The sequence below is a fragment of the Nesoenas mayeri genome, assembly GCF_963082525.1.
Source record: "Nesoenas mayeri genome assembly, chromosome: 1".
Lineage (NCBI taxonomy): Eukaryota > Metazoa > Chordata > Aves > Columbiformes > Columbidae > Nesoenas > Nesoenas mayeri.
Window position 1 is genome coordinate 62755139 of NC_137541.1, and position 20033 is coordinate 62775171.

At 38.6% G+C, this 20033-nt stretch overlaps 1 protein-coding gene across 1 annotated transcript in view; it reads left to right on the forward strand.

Annotated features, from left to right (window-relative positions):
• Window positions 1–20033, forward strand: part of MYBPC1 (myosin binding protein C1) — a gene marked incomplete at its 5' end in the record, with an annotated part of 75093 nt that overhangs the window by 49881 nt on the left and 5179 nt on the right. The window contains 11 exons of the mRNA XM_080340842.1: window positions 540–696; window positions 1316–1420; window positions 2042–2230; window positions 3646–3780; window positions 8851–9018; window positions 9589–9677; window positions 11021–11216; window positions 11951–12090; window positions 13820–13979; window positions 15597–15733; window positions 16604–16790. Coding sequence (XP_080196968.1) covers window positions 540–696; window positions 1316–1420; window positions 2042–2230; window positions 3646–3780; window positions 8851–9018; window positions 9589–9677; window positions 11021–11216; window positions 11951–12090; window positions 13820–13979; window positions 15597–15733; window positions 16604–16790 — 1663 coding nt within the window. The remainder of the gene's footprint in view (window positions 1–539; window positions 697–1315; window positions 1421–2041; window positions 2231–3645; window positions 3781–8850; window positions 9019–9588; window positions 9678–11020; window positions 11217–11950; window positions 12091–13819; window positions 13980–15596; window positions 15734–16603; window positions 16791–20033) is intronic.

Sequence of the window (20033 nt, forward strand, 5' to 3'; positions counted from 1 at the left end):
CTGGTCAAATCTCTGACTACTATTTTTCAAATATTAATTGTAATATCACCACTGTGGACTTGTCCAAATAAGAAATTATTCTAGGAGAGCTCTTACTCAAAAATACGTGCCAGCATTTGAAAATTGTGAAGACAAACTACTGACCATTACAGTCACTCTGACTTTTAAACTGAACGAATTACATTTTTGATCTGACTTTTGGGAGGATTCGCTACTCTCTTTCCATCAAATTAATGATGGGTAGTGTTGACAAAAGCGTGTTCTTGCTCGCAGGACCAGCAAGCCTAGTGCATCTTCCTTTAGGATGCAATGGCTGAACTGAGTACTAATCAGTAACTGTATTTTAAAGTTAGTTATTTGTCCCTCAGTTATTTTCACACTTTTGTGATCATTAAGTGACTGAAATTCTGAGCTTTAGTGTGTTTGCTTTAGTATTTTTGCTGAAGTGTCCTGTACTGCATGCAGATTTTGATTTTTGAGCATTTTGATTTTCAAATCCAGAAAATATTACTTTACCCTCTATTTGCTTTGATTAATAGTGGATAACAGATAGTGGAAGAATACGGGCAGAAACATATCCAGACAGCAGCTGTCTGGTCATTGATGCAGCTGAGAGAGAAGATTCAGGTCAATTCAGAATATCATTAAAGAATGAGGCTGGAGAGGACACAGCTCTAATCAACATTAAAGTGGTTGGTAAGTCATGTGGAAGAGTGAACATAAGCAATATCTTTTATCACAGCCCTTTTCAATAAATGCTCCTTGAAGAACCCTGCTTCTCTGCACCCCAACTAGAGACAAATTCTTCTTCCTCTATCTGAAGGGACTCTTCTGTAGACGTCCTCCCTACCTACCAAATTGCTGTAGATTGTCAGAAAACTTCAATTTTCCAGTTTGTCCCCATTTTCAGATGTGGAATTGAGGTGCAAGGATACTAAATCCCACTGTAACAGGAGTTTAGCATGGGATTTAAGTGAGAATTATCACCCTGCTGCCACCTCATGCTGCAGGGGCCAAACCTGTGCAGTTGCCTCTGGCTGCCCTTAACACCTTCCATTCTCCATCTGGCTGTGGGCTCTGTCTTATCACATGCCCTCAAGTGACTCTCAAGTGTCTTGACTGCGTGGATGAACTTGGCATTTATCCCTTCCTATCCACCTGCCAGGACCCACAAACATCTTCTTTCTTTCTCTCTCCTCATTAGGAAATCCTGTTACACTGTTCAGATTTGTTTCTTATCTGACATTTTCTATTTCAGCCTATGTATTTTGGGTTTTTTTAATTTTAATAATAATATTTACTTTCTTTGCAACAGACGTTCCTGATCCTCCTCAGGCACCAAATGTGACTGAGGTGGGTGAAGACTGGTGTGTTATGACCTGGGAACCTCCAGCCAATGATGGTGGATCACCCATCTTAGGTACATACTTCTCTTTTTTTTCTTCTTTTTTTCTGTAGTGATATTCTAATATAGACAAAAGAAACAAACCCTAAATAATGGATGCCATAGGATCAGAGTTTAGTTCAGGCCCTAGAGAGTTGCACTTCGAGTATCCAGTTACAGGAATGCTCCACCCATTCTTTGACTTTATTGGATACCTGATTTTTTAACGCTTTGAGATTTGTCATTTTGTATGTTGCCACATTACCAATCCCCTTACTTGAAAAACAACCTCTTATAATACCAAACTTTGAACTGTTAGTCTGTTTGAATGTTAGCAGGAATTTCAGAAACAATTTACTGTGTAAATTGGAATATCTTCTAATACACTGAACCAACAGAAAAATCAGAGGGGCCCAGAGGCCAGCAGAATCACTTTGAACTTAATACAGTGGTGTTGTAAGTGAAGTCCAAAGAAAACTCTTACATGGCTGTGAGATCCAAAGAGGTGACTATTGGGTAGCTTGCAATGGGAAAAATTTAACAATAACTCTTAAGCCACTTTGAGACTAGAAGGGGATATTGAGGTGTATACAGAAAAACCTCACTATTGAGCTTTATGCCACCACTTACTATAGTCAAATTTTGTTTGGTCGATAGGATATTTCATTGAAAGGAAAAAGAAACAAAGCTCCCGGTGGATGAGGCTGAATTTTGAACTGATTAAAGAAACAACTTTTGAGCCGAAGAAGATGATTGAAGGTGTTGCTTATGAGGTCCGTGTATTTGCTGTTAATGCAATAGGCACCTCCAAACCAAGTATGCCTTCAAAGTCCTTTGTTCCTTTAGGTAAGTAGTCAAGGACATAGACATAAGTATGTATTTAGAAAAACATCATTAATACATTGTTAAAGTAATCTAATCATATAACCATAGTTCTTGTTGCACTTGTGTTGCTCAGGACCTGTCTTTATTAGGTGCAGCATAAACTATATATCTATCCCTGAAGGATTTATAGCCTTTTACAAACAAGAAACAAGGATGCATAGCCAGAAAAATGGTGCACTACAATAAAACAGTGACACGCTATAGGTGAGCCAGATATGGTCAATACTATGGTCAATATGTTTTAAGCACCAAAATTAACAGTTCCACTTTTTTATGTATCATAGGTACCTCCTGAGCCAAGAGTCAAACTATTGCCAGTCAAGCTGGCAATTTAGAGAATTGATGAAGATGATGCATTATAGTCTTGGTTGTTTTGTGTGTCTTTCTCCTGATATAAATTTGGCCAAAGAGGGTTAGGAAAAGTGACTAGAAGTCTAAGATCACTATTTGCAGGCTGCAATGTATGAAAATGAGACTTCCTTTCACGTTTCACTCCTTATGCTTTGCTGTCACATAGTAGTTTGCCATTTTAAAAAAGGTACAGATATTCACAAATAAACCATATATTTCCATTAAAAAAAATCACAGGTATATTACCTATCATAAAGGTAGAAATCTATGAAAAAAAAAAAGTGAATTTGCCAAATATTGCAATAAAACATATAATAATATTTGAATAGTCTCTAATTTCATCCTATGAGCTATGGGTCCCCATTAGATGAAATAGGGACTTTTTTCCCAGAAAGGGATTATGTATTTTCAATATCCTTTTGCAGACAATCCAGATTAGTCTAGGATCTATTTTATACTATTCTATACATCATCTTATTGCTTTACATTAATATGACAGCTAGAAGGCCTTGTCATTCACCCAGTGACAGACTAATTCAGTGGTCTTTTCATCTAGAGAAACAGATTTTCAAACTATTGTGACAACCACAAGTCCCTATAAAAGAAAGGTCTCTTGTTCTGTAAGGCAGCAAAGGACTCAGCGACGCGCTTAGAATGCAAGGGAGCAGGAAGAAGGTGGCTGCTACTGCTACAGCATGTTCTCCTCTTGCCAGAAAATACCTGCTGTTGTAGAACGTGAAACTCATCACTTCTCTGCTCTACCTTTCACCGTTCTTTGTCCTTTTCGCTCCTAAGCAGGAGGAATTTAACTCCGGGTTAGGCTGTTAGCAGATATGGGATGAGGCACTTGCTTCTCCTAGTTTGGTCCTAATTGGGAAAGATATGACAAGGATGATTGGAAATGCCTGGTAGGCAGGATTTAGCCTGTTGCCTACAATGCTAAATTAGAGGAATTCACTCCATAAATGTAAACCTTTAATTGTAACACAGTTTTCTGCCTTCTCCCCGCTGCCTGCTTGCTCCAGCTGTTACCAGCCCACCAACTCTCCTGGCAGTGGATGGAGTGACTGACACCACAGTCACAATGAAATGGAGGCCACCAGACCACATTGGAGCGGCAGGATTAGACGGCTATGTTGTAGAGTACTGCTTTGAAGGAAGTAAGTGACAATGACTGTGGTATGTTACTCACAGTGAAAGTAGGTGAGACTTTCTCCCTTTCTTCTCTACAGGTACCAAGTGCTCTCACTCTGAGGCAGAGACTAATCATCAGTCAGAAAACCTCAAGCAGCAGGGTTTTGTTCAGGCTTCCTTTGGTTTGTATTCCAGATCCCACACACTGACTGTAGTTCGATTGATCTTACATTTGATCTGAAATCCAAAACAAAAGCCATATAATCTGTTGTAGTGTACCAAGTACTGTGTTAATTGTTGTCCTCTTTTTTGAGCTAATTGAAGAATCAATACAGTAAAGAGTGGATGGATGAATGAATAGGAAATAATGAATGTTTGTAGGTTCAAAATATATGCAGGTTGGCTGGGTTTTAGGGACAGGAAGTCCTCAGTGGGGTAATTCCTATCTTGACATACTACTAATTGGCTACTTCAAGTGTCACTTCCCAATACTGAGGACAGACAGCCTCTCCAATAGCTGGCTGTAGAAGTTATCTAGGCATGTGAAGTTCATGCCTGGATATTGAATTTCTCCAACTTTTCAGTGTAGTAGATACAGGATCTTTAACTATGTCCATGTAAGACATAAATCTATACAAAACTGAAGGAGAAAGATAAAGATGTAAGAGACTGAATAACTTATAAGAGTAAAATAACAAATAATAGGGAAGTATCATTTATATTTTACAACTAAGAGTCTTTGGTGATCAAGCAGCAGAAACTTAGTATTTTCAAGCAGATTTTCTTCTGAATTGGCATCAAATGAAGTCTATTTTCAAAAAGTAAAATCTACCAAGACCTAAGTAAGTATCAAATAGCCTGGAGTGATATTTGCAGTACCCAGCATCTGTGGGCAAATGCCATTCAGTGGGACTCCAGCAATGTTGTGTATTTGGATGGACAGGACACAGTCACCTTCAGCTCCACTACCTGCTGCTTTTGACTCCACTGTAAATCAAGTGATGAGTTGGACACCTTTTTTTCATAGAGGCATTTATTTCAATGAAGCATTTTCATGAATGCAGTCCACAGCCTGGAGACAATATGTAGAGGACAGAACTTGTCATTCACACTATCACGTGTTGCAGATTCAAACAGTCCAGGAAAACAATAGTTAACAAAAGCGGTCAGACACCACAGGAGCACAGTGTCCTCAGCTCTCACTCCAGTGAGTGGGAGAAGGAGTGAAGAAGAACCATTGGCTTTTCTCAGGAGCAGTCATCATCTTGTAGTGTTGAGCTGAATATCTATAAGGAGCAGGAGCAGACTGCAAGAAGCTCAGAGGTCTGGAGAAGATCACCTGAAGGCAGCTGGAATGGTAGGAAGGGTTTTCCTTGTATATTGGGAGAGAGCAGCTCAGAACAAGTAAGCATGCAGTCTTACATCAAGACAAAGCATTCCTAGAATGTTTCCATTGTACAGGCAAGATGTATGGGAATATAAAGGGGACTGTCAATGTGAGGACTTCAGTGTATTCTTTATATTATGCACTGTTTAGCACTGGTAAGATGGCGGGGGAAAAAGTTAAAAGTGCTTGTAATATGCCACTGTCGTAAAATCCTTGACATTACAGTCTATGATATTCGAATTAGGTGACAGGAGAGGATGAAAAATATATATATACTAATGTAAAATATGATTTTCAGAGAAATCTTCCAAATCTATCTTTTAAGGAAGGCTCCAGGGAGACATTATTGCGGCCTTCCAGTACTTAAAAGGGGCCTATAAGAAAGATGGGGACAGAGTTTTTAGGGGGGTCTGTTGCAATAGGACAAGGGGTAATGGTTTTAAACTAAAGGAGAGGGGATTCAGGCTAGACATAAGGAAGAAATGTTTTACCGTGCAGGTGGTGAAACCCTGGCCCAGGTTGCCCAGAGAGGTGGTAGATGTCCCATCCCTGGAGACATTCAAGGCCGGGCTGGACGGGGCTCTGAGCAACCTGATCTAGTTGCAGATGCCCCTGCTCATGGCAGGAGGTTGGACTAGATGACCTGTGATGGTCCCTTCCAACTCAAACTGTTCTATGATTCTATTATTAGACAGAAGATCATTGTATACCTGTTGAATGGAACAAATTCTTTTTTTTTTTTTTTTTTCAGATAGGTTTAAAACATATGAAGATACAACAAAATGGCAGTCAAGTCTGTCATTTTATTGTTACCCACCTCAGTTAAAATACAATGGGTGCAATGTATTTTACACAGCTGAGTGTTTATGTATATCTATGTATGCCTCCTATATATGTATATACATATATATATACACAATTGACATTATTTATGTATATATGTTATGAAAATTGTTAGGAAGAAGCAGGCTTAGTAGAAAATACCAATTTAAAAAGATGTGTTATTGGAATATGCATCCTTTTCTCTGTGTTCAGTCCCTTTTTCTTTCTTGAAATACCGTGGTGCTTCCTTTCCTCAGTCCTTTCAGTGCCTGTTCTGCCTCAAACTAATTTCTTCTATAATGTGTAATAACTCTTTTTAATTTCAAGGTATTTTTTACGACCGTCTATATTCATTCTGCTGTTCTTTTAGTCATGTGTTTGTAAACTCATTTGTCTTTACCTTCTCCATTCTTTCACCATTGTCACTGAAGTAGTTTTAAACAGGGCTTTTCTGAATCTTCCTTATCACAGCAATCATTAAGAGAAGTTACAAGCTGAAATAATGAAGACAAAATATATATGTAGTTACAACTTACAAGAATCGTGTACATGAGCATTGGTTTGGTTTAGTGGATATTGGTATTTCCCTTTAGTCTGAACCTCATAACTTGATCAACATGGTGGACTCTTGGACATCATTAACTATGGTAGCACCTTTGACAGTTCTCAGTGTATACTACTGAACTAAAGTCTCATCATGAGTATCTGGACCTGGCACTGCACAGATGTGAACAACATGAATATAGAACTCCCCAGAGCTAGTTTGCAACATCCAACTTGAACCTCTTCACAGTATCACTCTTGCTGTGGTGATGTGGAGTAGACCAAACCATGTTGACACTGAAGAAGAGAGTTCCTAGTAATGTAATGTACCCTGCCAGGTGGTTCTGTGTGACATTTCACAGCTAGACTGATGAGCTTGGCCCTTGTTTTCCCTAGGACACCATGTTTATCTGCCTTTAAAGGGCCATTGTACCTGCAGATTATCTGTTTTCATAGTTAGTAAAGAAGCACTTCAGAGAGTCTCTGTTGGCTGTTTGCCAATGTATCCATCCAGGACCAAGCACAGACACTACAACAGTATTTTTATTATCCTGAAAACAGCCAAGTGTAGGATTCCAGGAAATCCAGGGCAGTGATAGCTTTGTTCAGGAAATAGTCTTGGTGTTTACATCATATCTGTCATTATCCACGGTTCTGGCATTCTTTACTTTTCTTTCTGTGTTGCCTTTAGCTAAGTGTGTTCTCTTCTCTGTCTCCATAAGATTTTTTTCCAAGACTTCTCTTTTTCTGTCTTGTTCAGAATTCTTCTCTGAATGTCTTCTCTCTTCTATGATGTGTTTTCTTCTCCTCCCACACTTTTTCCCATCATCATGTTGTTTCATTTCTCTCTTCCAAATGTTCCTTTTGTCTCTTTCTTTTCATCTTTCCAGGGCTGTGATCAGGCCCAAAGGAAAAGAATAAACAAAAAAACACCTTATCTCCTCCTCTTCTTTTATCCGTTAGCTTTCCTGTCAGCATCATGCATAACTGTTCTTTGATCTAGATGCTCTCTTCCCATCTCTCTCCTTCCTGCAGTCTCCCTAAATAAGGGTTCTCTAAATCTTTAAAGCCCAGCATCTATCTTTGCATACTTACTAACAGGAATTGCTAACCACTGACAAAATGCTCCATCTGTGTGAAAGTGGGTGTCTCTGATTAATTTTAAAGATGGATTCTCACAAGGTATATCGACAGATCTGTCAGAGGAATTGGTGGAGCCACCTTTTAACCTGGAAGGTACAGTATTCAACAAAGGATATAAATCTTCTTTACCAAAAGAAAAATTATCTTCATAAAAGTAAAGATAAATTTCTGAGAGTGAATTTTAGGGGCAACAGTCTACAGAACTTTCTGTAGTACCTGTACAAGGGGAGGGGGAGGTGTGCGGGAAACAGTCCTTGATTGCAATCCTCTTGTGCTAGAAGCTGACAGAAGCAAGTTGAAGGAGAACTTTATTCCTAAAAGTAAGGCATACAGTCATTAAAATGTACCACAGTATTGCATGCTAAGTCTGCAGGACTCTCTAGTTCGTAATATAATAGTTGTCTTGTCTTCTGTGCCAATATTATAATGCCGTCTTTATATGACGTGGAAGGTATTGATAATGACTTGCTACTGCATAAATCTGACTCCAAATGTCAAGGCAAGAGCAGCATTAAAGCAACCTATGTTTGGATGGCAGGGTGGAAAAGAAAGTATCATTTGTAATTGAAGTTTTCAGAAAGGCTGTACAGTTACAATCGCTCTAGATTACATGCGACTGCCTACGGACAGGACAAAAAATCCAAGAACGATGTAATTATGTGAATAATTCTGACACAGCCCAACTATTTTAACAGCATAAGGAGAGATGGAATTTCATTGCAACTTGCATATACTCTGTGTTTCTCTCATCCCTGCGCTCTCAGTGGTACTTTTAAGGGTACTCAGTACTGGTTTAATTATGATATTTTTGAAATTAATTGTAAAATCCATTTCTCTCCAAGGAAGTTGTTAAAGCAGTGATGGGTGCTTTTGGAAATATACTCTATGTTGCCCTTGTTTTCTAACAGCTGAATTTAAAAAATAGTCAGTTTTCTCTCTGTTACAATTAAATGGTATACACACTCTAAAAACGTATTTTTCTCTAAACATAAATTTATAATCAGCAGGTTTGAAATATTCTTCCTACATATTAAAGTGAATCAATATCATGTTATAACACAATTAGAAAAAACAACTAGAGGTATTCATTAGAATATAATGAAGCTATTACTGTTCTGTAATTTTCCTCATCCGTGCAGTGGATGTATTTATAATTACCTGTTCTTTGGACTCGTCCTCACCTCCTCTTTTCCTAAACCAGCTGACGAATGGATCGTGGCTAACCCGGAGCTGACGGACAAAACGAAATTTACTATCACTGGCCTGCCAACTGGCTCAAAAATCCTTGTGAGAGTAAAAGCTGTGAATGCTGCTGGTGAAAGTGAGCCCAGGTACCACCCACAGCCTATTTTAGTCAAGGAAGTGATAGGTAAGATCCTCCTGCCTACGCTCACCCACAAATACACTCTGCTTCGTATTTTATTTGGGTTTTTTAAGGCTGATACTTGTCGGAAACTGATTATACAGCCTTACGAAGCCATTGTGCAGTGGATAGAAATCATAAAACTGCCTTTAAAAATATCTGTAATTCTTTTCATTTGTTTCATTTCCAAGCCTTTATTGCTCAGCCTTTCAAGGCTTTTTTTTTTTCTTTCTGCAGAACTTGAAATTAATGTTGCTTTTTTTTTGAGCTGCACTAAATTTCTCACCTATTCCCACTACCATAACATTTGGTGTAACCAAAATTGATGGTGTCCCGAATGTAATGTTGTGGGACCAATAAACTTAAGATACCTCACTCATTAGTAGCCTCATCTAGGTGTTCCTGCTCCGGCAGGGGGATTGGACTAGAAGATCTTCTGAGGTCCCTTCCAATCCCTGACATTCTGTGATTCTGGGAAATGTAGAGCACAGTCTTGCGTTTATACTGATATGCATCGGTTCTGTCTAAAACAGAAAAGAAGGTAAGTATCAAACACAAGCTTTTGGCTTTTTTCAGAGGCTCCAAAGATTCGTCTACCAAGACACTTAAAACAAACCTATACTCGAAGAGTTGGAGAAACTGTGAATCTTGTGATTCCTTTCCAGGTAAGAATTAAAAACACGGACAGGAAAACACTATTTTTCCCTATATTGCTACATTTTAACTTCTTTCTGTGTAACTTGGATTGGCCAGTGAGTTAACTTAAGCAGAAGGGGAAGCACACAGAAGTACACAGGTGCTTTAAATCTTTTGCCTTGACCTCTCAAAAAAATGATGCTGAGCCAATTAATGAATTGGGTAACTAGCTTAGACAGGCTCATTTGTCATCTGTCATCCAAAGAACATTCATAAATCCTCCCAGTACACATTACATGTGAGATAAAGCCTAGCAAAATGCAAAATGGTTACACTGGTAGAAGTTGATATGGTATCAAGGGTGGGACTGTAGCATTTAATCTTTTGCTTGTCTTGAGAGAGGAAAAGGGAGGGGAAGAGTGGGCAGAGTTTCACTGTTTCCTACAGAAACTGCAACTGTAAAATCCCTGAGATCACAGCTCTAATCTGACTTTTTCCAAGGAGATATCACATTTTCCCAGAGCATCATCTTAACCTTCATTCCCATACCTTTACAACAGTGACTGCCTATCTACCTGTAGGGTCTTTATTCTTCTGAATACAAGAATTGTGGCAGAATTAATTTCTATTTCATCTCTGTACACCTAAAGATCCTGGGTGAGCATAATCAAGCTTCTACAAGGCTGTTAAAAGCCAAATAAAAGCTTGATCAGCAATACACTGCAAGATACACTGCTCTTGAAAAATTAAAGGGATATTCTCTGGTTATTCTCTAAGATAAAGCATTCCAAAATGTGTGCGATTACCCTTTTGGGACAGCATTTGCAAATTGTTTACCTCTGGAAGGCAAATCCCATGGTAAAGCAGGGGGAATTCACTCTGATTTAAGTACCTAAACTGGGCACTACTAGGCCCATAAAAACAGCACACAAAATATGTCAATCCAGACTGCCCAACAACTATTCCACCTGCTTTTGCAAAGAAATAAGAGAGTTTGGGATCCCTGGAGGTTTAGTCCACTGCTTTCCTCTTTCACTGGCAGTGTAGAGAATGTAGGCACTTCCAGAGGGTGAAATATTTTGTTCTGTATTTTCTGGCTTTGTTTTATTTTTTTTTCTCCTTTTCTTTTAGAAAACTGGAAATTGCCTAATTTAGTCATAAAGTTAATTGTCCAATTTAGCCATAATTTGATGCATTTTATGTGAATTAATATGATTGCATGTCAAATGCTGTATGATTTAATAAAGAATTCTCAGTTTCTTTCAGGACAGTTTTTATTTCCCATTTGGAGAAAAAGGGAAGTAAACTTGTTTTCTCTCCTATCCTTTTCTCTCCAAAAATCACGTACACATTGTTTCCTGGCTTCTTACAGGGAAAACCAAGGGCAAAAGTATCATGGCAGAAAAATGGTTCTCCAATCGACAAGAACCAAATCAACATCCGCAACACTGAAAATGACACCATCATCTTCATCCGAAAGGCAGAAAGGATCCACTCTGGAGAATATGACATGAAAGTGGAAGTGGAGAACTTGGAGGACAAAGCTACAATAGATATTCAGATTGTGGGTATGTTTTGAAAAACAGAAATAAATGCACACCAGTGAAGCAGACTCTGGCCATTCCAAGGCTATAGGAAAGCATACAGAAAATCCCCAAAAAGCATCTTTCTCAACAGTGATATCTCTCCATGTCCAATTACTTAACTATAGATTTGTGGTCTCTAAATAAGCTCCCTATACAATGGCAGGTGCTTGTTGGAACACGTCAGTCTCTTTATTTCATTGTTAAGCTTTTTCCCATTGAGGGTATCCCAAGAGAGAAATGGGAGTAAATTCATAGTAACTTTGTCTTAAGTGTAATGTGGAAGAAATCATAAACATTGAACGCACATGAAAGTAGGAAAATCAGACCAGAAAACACATTTGCTTTTCATTTTTACCAATCTATTTCTTTATATATTAGGCAAAACTGGTAGCACAGCCTTCGTAATGATTGTTCAACTTTGTCTTTTAGGAGCACATCTTGAACTGGTTTTAACTTTTACAAAATACCATGTCTTCATTCAATTAGAGAGCACAAGTATATTAGAAGCCATACTCATATAATGGTCTAGTTTTGCATAGTTCTGACATGTCTTAACTTCATAAAGTTTTATTTTACAACCTCAGCTTTCTTTTGACATTGCTTTTGGCATGTGCATTTTGTAAGAAAGAGAGAAATCAAACTAAGTGGAAGACGTATTTAGAAAAGAGAGAGAAAGTAAACAGTGGAAAATGTCAGCTGCCATATATTTGTTACAGATCGCCCAGGCCCACCAGAGGTTGTAACTATTGAAGATGTCTGGGGAGAGAATGTAAATTTATCATGGAAGCCACCAAAAGATGATGGTAATGCTGCCATTACTGGGTACACAATTCAAAAAGCAGATAAGAAGAGTATGGTAAGTTACGAGGAGATCTTTAAAAAGCTGATGTACTCATGAATTCTCCTTTTAAAAATAAAAAGCTTTACATGCTTAAATCAATGTAGGTGAACAAAGCATTGATTAGACAGTGCTCAGAAAATCTGCAAGGCATCTCTAAAAATTCTAGAAATCTTCTGTTCACTCTATCTAAAGCCTAAAAATGGAAGTGTTTTCAGATTATGCCAAAGAGAGGACTAAAAGGAAAAGGACAGGTGGATTTGAGGGAAGTAATTCTGCTTTATTTCCTTTGTCTCAGTAAAGAAAATAAAACCCAAACATACTAAGTTTGAAGTCAGTAAGTTGCTACTAGAACCAAAATGTTGTGCTGTTGCTTTTAAACTTGTAATATCCCATTGTGTAAGTCATTGCCACTCCTTACTACCCATGGCAAAATGGTACATGTGTAACTTGTAAACTCCTTTGAGACTTACAGGTGCAAAGTGCAATATAGAGATATTAATTATTGTCAGTAAACTAACATGAATTTTACATTTCCTTGAAAGACAATAGTTGGATTCTTACATTTAACACTAACTGTAAAGTCAAACACTGGAAATCTAGGACAATATTTTAGGATTTGCGTTATATAAGGGAATCTTTTGTCACTTCCCCTCTCCCCCAAACTTGAATATGTTGATCTCCTTCATGTTCTGATGAATTCATTCTTCCTGTGCCACTATTTCTCTTCCCGTTCTTCATTTTTTCTTTTGCTTCAGACTGTAAGAAGAGATGGTCTCTGTACAGTGACCAGAACAATGATGTCCCATCTCTAAATTACTGTGTTAAGGAGAAAGAAACAATAGCAGTGTCTAGGGTCTAGTGTGTCATGGATCACTTTGGGTCATACTGTTCCCATAGCCTCTGTGGTGTTGAATTCTGCAATCATGGCCCAGCTTGCCTTTTACAGATAACTCTTTCCCAAAAGGCACTTTGGATCTTAAAGATGACCAGATATCAATGGAAACTGTGGCATAGGGAACTCAGCACAAGTTCATCTTTAGGAAAGCAAGAACACTACGTAGGGCAGAGTAAAGAAAAGCAAAAACATTGCTGTGGTCATATTCTACTTTATATTAATTGCACTTTTTAGTATTATACTCATTCATCTCAGTTTGTTATTTAGGTATTGTGTACTAGGATAGAAATTACATGTCCTGTTACTGCTGCAAGACTGAAGTGCCAAAACCCACCTCTTCGTTTGAGTCTTTTCTGATCAGAGGGCCACCTGCATAAAATTACATTTCTCATGAACACTCAACCTTTGGAACAGGGAGCAGATTAGTGCATTGGCCTCTTCTGAGGACATGTAACTGCAGAGCAGTACGTGCCACTGCTTTTCTTATTTGCAGCAGTACCTTCTCTGTCAGCAGCATGCACTAGGAACAAAGGAGCTTGCCTTGCTTTACACAATACAACCTTTGTAATATTGGATTTCCTAAAACAAATCCTCCCAGCTAAGGAAGTGTAACAGTTCAGTAGGGTTCACTTTCCATTCGGCCTTCACTGCTTAGCAGTGAGCTCCATGAGATTCTCATTGTCATTCATTTCAGACAGAATAAAGAATTATTGCCAGCCTCACTTTTTCAATATCCATTGATGTTCTCTTAAAAAAAAATCTTACTCCCACAAGCTTGGTGTTTCTCCCAAACAGTTAATGGCTGAGAGGTGCAGAATGCTGGGAGGAAGCTGTGTTTGTGTCTTTCAGGAATGGTTCACAGTAATGGAGCACTATCACCGCACCAGTGCCACCATTAACGAGCTCGTCATAGGAAATGAGTACTACTTCCGAGTCTTCGCTGAAAACATGTGTGGCCTCAGTGAGGATGCAACGATGACCAAAGAGAGCGCTTTGATTGCAAAGGATGGTTAGCTAATTATCTGTTCCTTGTCAAAAGGGAAGGGTGTGTTCAGAGGCTGTAAGGTGATTAGAGGTAAAGGCCATATCTCTAAAGCATTCAGATGCATTCCTAGCTCCAAGACCAGGTACAAGTAACAGCTAGGACATTTCATGTCAAGACGTCTTGGTTTGTCCACATAGTTCATAGTTGTGGGGTTTTTTTTAAGTGAGGGTGGGACATTTTTCCCATGTTCTGATATTTTCTGCAATCTTAGATCTCGTACTCATGTCACCACTGGCAGGTCTAAGGCAACAAGAAGTGGACTTGTAGTGCTAGTTCAATGGTTGAACTCAACGATCTTAACCATCTTTTCCAAACAAAACCATTCTATGACTCTATGAAAAGAGATGGAAGAGGAGTGAAGAAATTGTTTTGCTAGAAGCAGTGGGTCACTGCTTCCCAGTGGAGACTTGGCAGCAGCTGTACAAGTGCTCCTGCCCATTTCAGGCAGGATCAGAGAACCCTGCTTCACATCTCTTGCAGGTGGAGCTGGACAAAATCTGATTCTGCAGTCAGAAATCCTGACATTTCAGAAATAGTCCATTTGAAATGGCACTGTAAACTTTTTAAAAACCAACAACAACAAAAACCACCACCTGCTCCTTTATGGAAGGGAAATTCAACAAAGGGGTGGTTTAAAGGAAGAAAATCAATCCAGATTACCTCAGTTTGTCTGAAAGAAAGGAACACCTGACTGTCATGATGCAGAGAACAAACAAACTGTACAAATCATAGTGACAGGCTGAAGGACTGGAGGCCCGGAGTACTAGATCCCACTTCCATTATTAAAAAGAAAACAACTGCTCTTTTAGAAATGGGACCATGAACAAAACAACGGCTATAGAAACTGTTTTTCATCACTGCTTATTTGCCCTTGTCATGAGAGCATGTATCAGGCCTAAGTCGCACTGAAGTCAGCACGAGAGCTTGGATCATACTTCAGTGAAGCAAAGATGTTTAGTGATACCTGTGCACATGAATAGATGTCATTCTGTCCAGCTGTTTCAAATGCCAGCTTAGTTTGTGAGTGAAGATGATGCATTGATGGTAACTTCCATTGCACAGCAGGGAAAAAGCGGCAGTGAAAAACTAGATTTTGCTACCATGTTTTCCTTGTACAGAAAGTATATCCTTTCATGTATTTGTATTGTTAGTGCAGTGTATGAAGCAGAGAGGGTTTTCAGCTACAGAGCCAGTTTGTAGTCAGAACAAACTGTGAAAAGTAATCAGCAACAGAGTGAACACAGCCTGTGAAGACAAGCATCCCACAGTACATCAGACAGGATCCATCCTGTTCTCTAACATGCAGGCAAAGACAGAGAATAAATGTGTGTTCTTTTGTATGCCACCTCTCAGGAAACAAAGAGGACCTCTCAGACATCTACTCCGTAGTATGACCAAGGGCTATGGTCACTTCCCAGGCTCACTTCCAGCCTCCCCTACAGGTGCAATTACCAGCATTAGGTCGCTAAGTAAAGTGGTGCCAATGAGAACAGATTCAGACTTTTGTAGCTTTTTAAGATGCGTGGGTATTTAGATACATGTCAACACTGTTTTTATAAACGTTTTCTTTTCATTTCATAGGTAAAGTCTACAAATATCCAGTTTACAATGATTTTGACTTCAGTGAACGGCCGTTGTTTACTCAGCCTCTAGTCAACACGTTTGCTGTAGCTGGTTACAACGCGACTTTGAACTGCAGCGTTCGGGGCAACCCCAAGGTACAGCACACCTCATAATAGTATCAGATAAAACACAAAAGACTTTAACCTGACACTGAAAATTGTGGTGTCATTTTTACTATTTGCCTCACAAGCCAGGCTGAAGGCAAAAGGAGTCATGTGGGCTTTAAAGAATACAAAATAGGACCTGCTTATCTGTGATATAGGCATTTTAATAGTTGCTAAAGCCACAGATAATTCAGTGAAAGGGCAGAGCCTCAGGAAATGCTGGGCTATACTGGGACCGGCACTGACAACAGCTGTACAGTTAATATATCAGTACATGTTGTTACTAAAATAAAGCCATAATTATTCTACAAAAATGCAGGAATACTCCATGGACCATGTTAGTTTTCAGACCCACTGTGCAATGCATCTTCCAGTTTGTTTTGAATTGTCTTTTTGTGATCTGTTTTCTGTTGTGAAAAACTAAACTGACAAGTAAAATACAAACTCAAGAGTGTTTAAGAACGTGTTTTCTGCTCACTCTTCACAGATCGTGACTGTTCTGTGTGCAATACTGTGTAAAAACATGCTTTTCTTATTGACGTAGAGTAACTGGATGTCAGAAGCTATTGCTCATTGTTTGCTACCATGACAAAGCACCTCATATTGATAACAGGCTTACACTTAAGACTTTAATAATGTGATAGGTGCTGCACTGAAAAAAATCTTACTTGAAAACAGATGCATGATGCAACCCGTGTTTATGCTTGAGTTAAGAATTACAATTTCCTTTCTGTCACTATTTTATCTATTTTGTATCATTTCTGGATTACTTAGCTTCAACAGGATGCCATAAAAAAAAAGAGATAAAACGTTGAAGTTTATAGGTTTGTGCATGTGGGTGTTCTTTTCTTTTTACCACAGCCCAAAATAACCTGGCTGAAAAACAAAGTTGCTATAATGAATGACCCAAGGTACCGAATGTTCAGCAACCAAGGTGTCTGCACCTTGGAGATCCGCAAACCCAGTCCCTACGACGGAGGCACTTACACTTGCCGAGCGGTCAACGAACTTGGAGAGGCAGAAGTTGATTGCAAACTGGAAGTGAAAGGTAAGGCGTTTAAACCATTGCAAATGTGCTGTTTTCTGAACACCAGCTACACAGGAGTCAGAAGTATGCAAGGCAAATGCAAAAGGGAGTTCAAACAACTTTTTTAACTTCCCCAGGTGAAAAATAATAGCTTCATTCGGACAAAATAAAATATATTGTTTTCTTGGTTTTCTATTTGAAGACCAACATGCTGTGCTTGTGCTATATTGTCTTTTTTTTCCCTGCACACCAATTAGCACCTCCAGTGAATGCAAGACCTTTTCCACAAGTGACTAAATGGTAGACTACACCTCTTAGAACCATGCTGCCTACCCAAAAAACTCTAATAAGACTCAGCCATAAAGCTCTTTGGGAAAATATTTTAAAAAATCATCTTGGGTAAGAAAGAGCTATCTCTGAAGGAAATGGCAAGGGGAGAAGGAGAGAAGGAAGAAAGATTTGTTCAGGATAGTCTGTCTGCCTTAAAGTTACATATGAAACAAATCAAATATTTGCTTCCAAGGAAAACTTCTTAATGTAGTTTGTTAGCAAATGTAGCAACAAGGACACAAGCTAGTTGATATAATTGCTGTATTTCCTTTAAGAACAAAGTAATCAAAACCATGTTCTTTGCAAATACAGGGAAAGAGGACAAAGTAGGTTACCCTTCCACAACTGAAGACATATTTATTTTCATTAATAGATACATTTTCTGAATTCCAGGTAGTTTAGCACTGATTAGGATATCATGAACAGCAATAGGATTTGGATTGGACTACCAATAAATAATCTCAGGAGCATACTTTCCGAAAATCACCTCCTAGGGAAAGACAGGGTCATATTTAGCTGGACTGACTCCCACTAGAGGCTTTTGCTGTGAAATAAGCTAAGTGTTTCTGAAAAAAAGAATTTCAGGTTATAAGTAAGGAAAGCTGTATAAAGTAGCTGATAGGAAGTGTCTAACTCAGGAATTTAGAGGGAATTTAGGGTACCTGAATATGGTCCTAATTATATTATTTCCATCATGCTAGATCATAATGAAAACCATAATATTTAATATCCTTATGGATTGCATTGTGTTTATTTTGGATTTCATTTTCCGTTTTCTGATGTATCTTGTCCCGCAGCTCAAATCTGCAAGCAAGAAGCCACTGCAATAAATGTCGGGTATATGAACATTTCATTAATATAAGGAAAATGTACATAATATGTTTCTTCATTTTCACGATTTATTTTTAAGACATTGTGTCTAAAGGTGATGTCCACATCCTGGAAGTATGATTGTTTTCCTTAATCACAAGCAAACTCTCTATTTCACAGTGGAACAGAAGACCTCATCATGTGAGAAGGCTGCTTCATCTGCTTTTTTTTTATACTGAAAGGCCAAGTTTCTTTGCTGTTTCATTAAACTTCCTAAATCCCTAAGCCCTAAAGTTCTCATGCACATTTACATTCAGTTGTAACTTTTTAGTCTTCAGCACATTGCTTGTAGTACAACCAAATGCTACATTTTAAATACAAGAAGCTGTTTATTGCTGTCCTTTGTTTTACTGTAAAACATTTCTAAGATAAGACACAATTTAACTAATATCTCTCAGTTTTAGGAAGTCTAAACTCCAAATGTTGCCATGGGTTACATATTATTCTTCAGCAATTCCCTTTCCAGCTGTTGTGAAATACAGGTGCTTCTGTTGATCTTGGAACTTTTTTTTCACTAAATACCAGGATTAATTAGTTTTCTATTTTTGAAGTGTAAGACAAGCACCATGTTTTCATTCAGGTGCTCTTTTAATACACAACATTTTCCAAGAATATTTTCAGCAGCAGTGGAGGCTACTTGGTGTTAGTGTGGAAACATTTTTGCTTTTGGTCAATACTGATGGGGAATTTAATTTCTTAAATTTATGAACATTTATGGGCTGGTATCTGAAATAGGCTGAAAATCAATTAGTCACTTAGAAGCAATTTATCTAGGAAAAAAAAAGCTACAGTTCTGTTCATTAAGGTGTCTACTAGGAACAGCTGAGTTGACATCCCTGAGGATTTTTGCTAACAAATGTTTATTTAACTTTTACAGGTCCAGTTTTCTGAGTACTGCTCTGAAACAGAGAGCACATGATCTACTATGTTCACAGGCTTCCAGGCCTGTCACATTCTTTCCATAATGGAAAAATTAAATTAAACATTAAAACAAAAACATTCTATCTGGCAACACAGCAGCAAATATTTAGGGTAGAAAAGAGTCAGAGAAGTGAAGCACTAGGGCAGATTTCCTGCAGAGGTTGTAGAGCCTTTGATACCAAGAGCCTTAAGAGCAGCTTAGAAGGTTGACAGCTGTGCAATTTGTTAGGATTATTATATGCATTAAATGACATTTCAAGGTTGTTTCCAGTTCTTTGAGTCTGAGACTTTGACTCAGTTCTTAACCTAGTCAGCATACCCTAGTACCTCAGTCAAATTCAATTATCGCCCTGCCCCAATCATTCATGCCACAGGAAACCATGGGCTTTGTATGGTGTTCTGAGGGTTGCATTAATCAGTCTATCAGCTGGTTGCAGCACATCCTATGGTCTCAATTACCCTGGCACCTTGTTTCGGGTTTGCAGTTAAACATATCTTTGCCATAGTGAGAATGAGGCTGACAGAATTACTCCTTTTAGACAAGATTCAGTTCATCAATGCTTTCCCACTTCTAAAAAAAACCTCCTACATGCACTGATTGCGAAAGGCTTGTAGCACAGACATTTCTAGAGTCGAAAAGTTTTCTTTCTTCTCAAATAAAGTAATATTTACTTTAAAAGCTCAACTGAAAAAAAAAAAAAAAAGAATACTATACAATAGACATTTTGCTCAGAGCAGTACTTTAACCTGGAAGAAATCTTAAAAAATGCAGGCTGTTCAGACCCCACCTGGACCATGTGCTGTTCCTCTCTTCTTAACTATGTGATGGGCTGCTTCATTAACCTAAGTACCACCTCCCCTAGTTAATGGTTGGTTTCTGAACCCAATCTGATATCAACCATTACCTGGTACAGTCCCACTCCCTCCTACCAAGCCTGGTATTGTGGTTCTATCCCAAGGGTTTGGTCTGTGAGTGATCACCCTTGCTGAGATTCCTCCTTCCATCCTGGCAGGTTTAGCCATTACTTTAGACTCCTTTTTGAAGACTGCTTAGACTAGCAAATTGTGGGGCTTAGATACAGCACAGCTGTTGGAAGGGGTCAGTGCTGATGCTCTTAACATGACAGGCACTTCAGCCGATGA